The sequence below is a fragment of the Frankliniella occidentalis genome, unplaced genomic scaffold, assembly GCF_000697945.3.
Source record: "Frankliniella occidentalis isolate FOCC.00 unplaced genomic scaffold, Focc_3.1 Scaffold9, whole genome shotgun sequence".
Taxonomy (NCBI): Eukaryota; Metazoa; Arthropoda; class Insecta; order Thysanoptera; family Thripidae; genus Frankliniella; species Frankliniella occidentalis.
In genome coordinates, this window is record NW_026267139.1 from 48,795 (window position 1) to 49,629 (window position 835).

At 63.2% G+C, this 835-nt stretch overlaps 1 protein-coding gene across 1 annotated transcript in view; it reads right to left on the bottom strand.

Moving 5' to 3' along the window:
* Positions 1-494, bottom strand: part of LOC127752316 (uncharacterized) — a 1,399-nt gene extending 905 nt beyond the window's left edge. The window contains exons 1-2 of the mRNA XM_052277269.1: positions 441-494; positions 145-315 (exon numbers count right to left, since the gene is read on the bottom strand). Of these exons, the coding sequence (XP_052133229.1) occupies positions 145-315; positions 441-494 (225 nt within the window). The remainder of the gene's footprint in view (positions 1-144; positions 316-440) is intronic.
* Positions 495-835: the final 341 nt, after the last annotated feature.

Genomic DNA, 835 nt, shown 5'->3' on the forward strand with positions numbered 1-835 from the left:
GGACACCTGGGATCGTTGCTACCAGGATAGCAGTTCGGAGGTGGCTGCGTCGGCGGCGGGGTCGGCCTCGGACACCTAGGATCGTTGCTACCAGGATAGCAGTTTGGAGGTGGCTGCGTAGGAGGCGGTGTTGGCCTCGGACACCTCGGGTCGTTGCTTCCGGGGTAGCAGTTTGGAGGTGGCTGCGTTGGAGGCGGTGTTGGCCTCGGACATCTTGGGTCGTTGCTGCCGGGGTAGCAAGCCGGTGTCGTCGGGGCCGGGGGTAAGTATGTAGCCGGTTGCCTCGTCGATGGTGGAGTCGGCGGACGCGGACATCTGATAATTTAAATTCTAATTAAATACAATTCCTACCCAGTGGCTGACAAAGTATTATGACTATTTACCTTGGATCGGGACTCCCCGGATAGCACGCCGGTGTCGTTGGTCTTGGTGGCTCATACGTCGGCGGCCTCGTTGTGCGAGGCGGTGGTAACGTCGGGGGTGGCCTCGGGCATCGGGGATCGGGGCTACCAGGATAGCAGTTCAGCGGGGCAGGGGTGGTCGTCGGCCTCGGGCAGCGGGGATCGGTGCTGCCAGGGTAGCAGTTCAGCGGAGCGGGCGTAGTCGTTGGCCTCGGGCAGCGGGGATCGGGGTCACCCGGGAAGCACGTTGGCCTTGCGGGCGTGCTCGGTGGCGTGGGGGCCGGCGGTGGGAGGTACGTTGCAGGCTGTCCGCCAGGAGGCGGTCGAGGGCAGCGGAAGTCATCGTTGCCCGGGAAGCAGTTTGGTTTTGGTGCCGAAGTGACCGGGGGCGGCGGGCAGCGCGGATCACGGTTTCCTTGAAAACGTAAAAATAT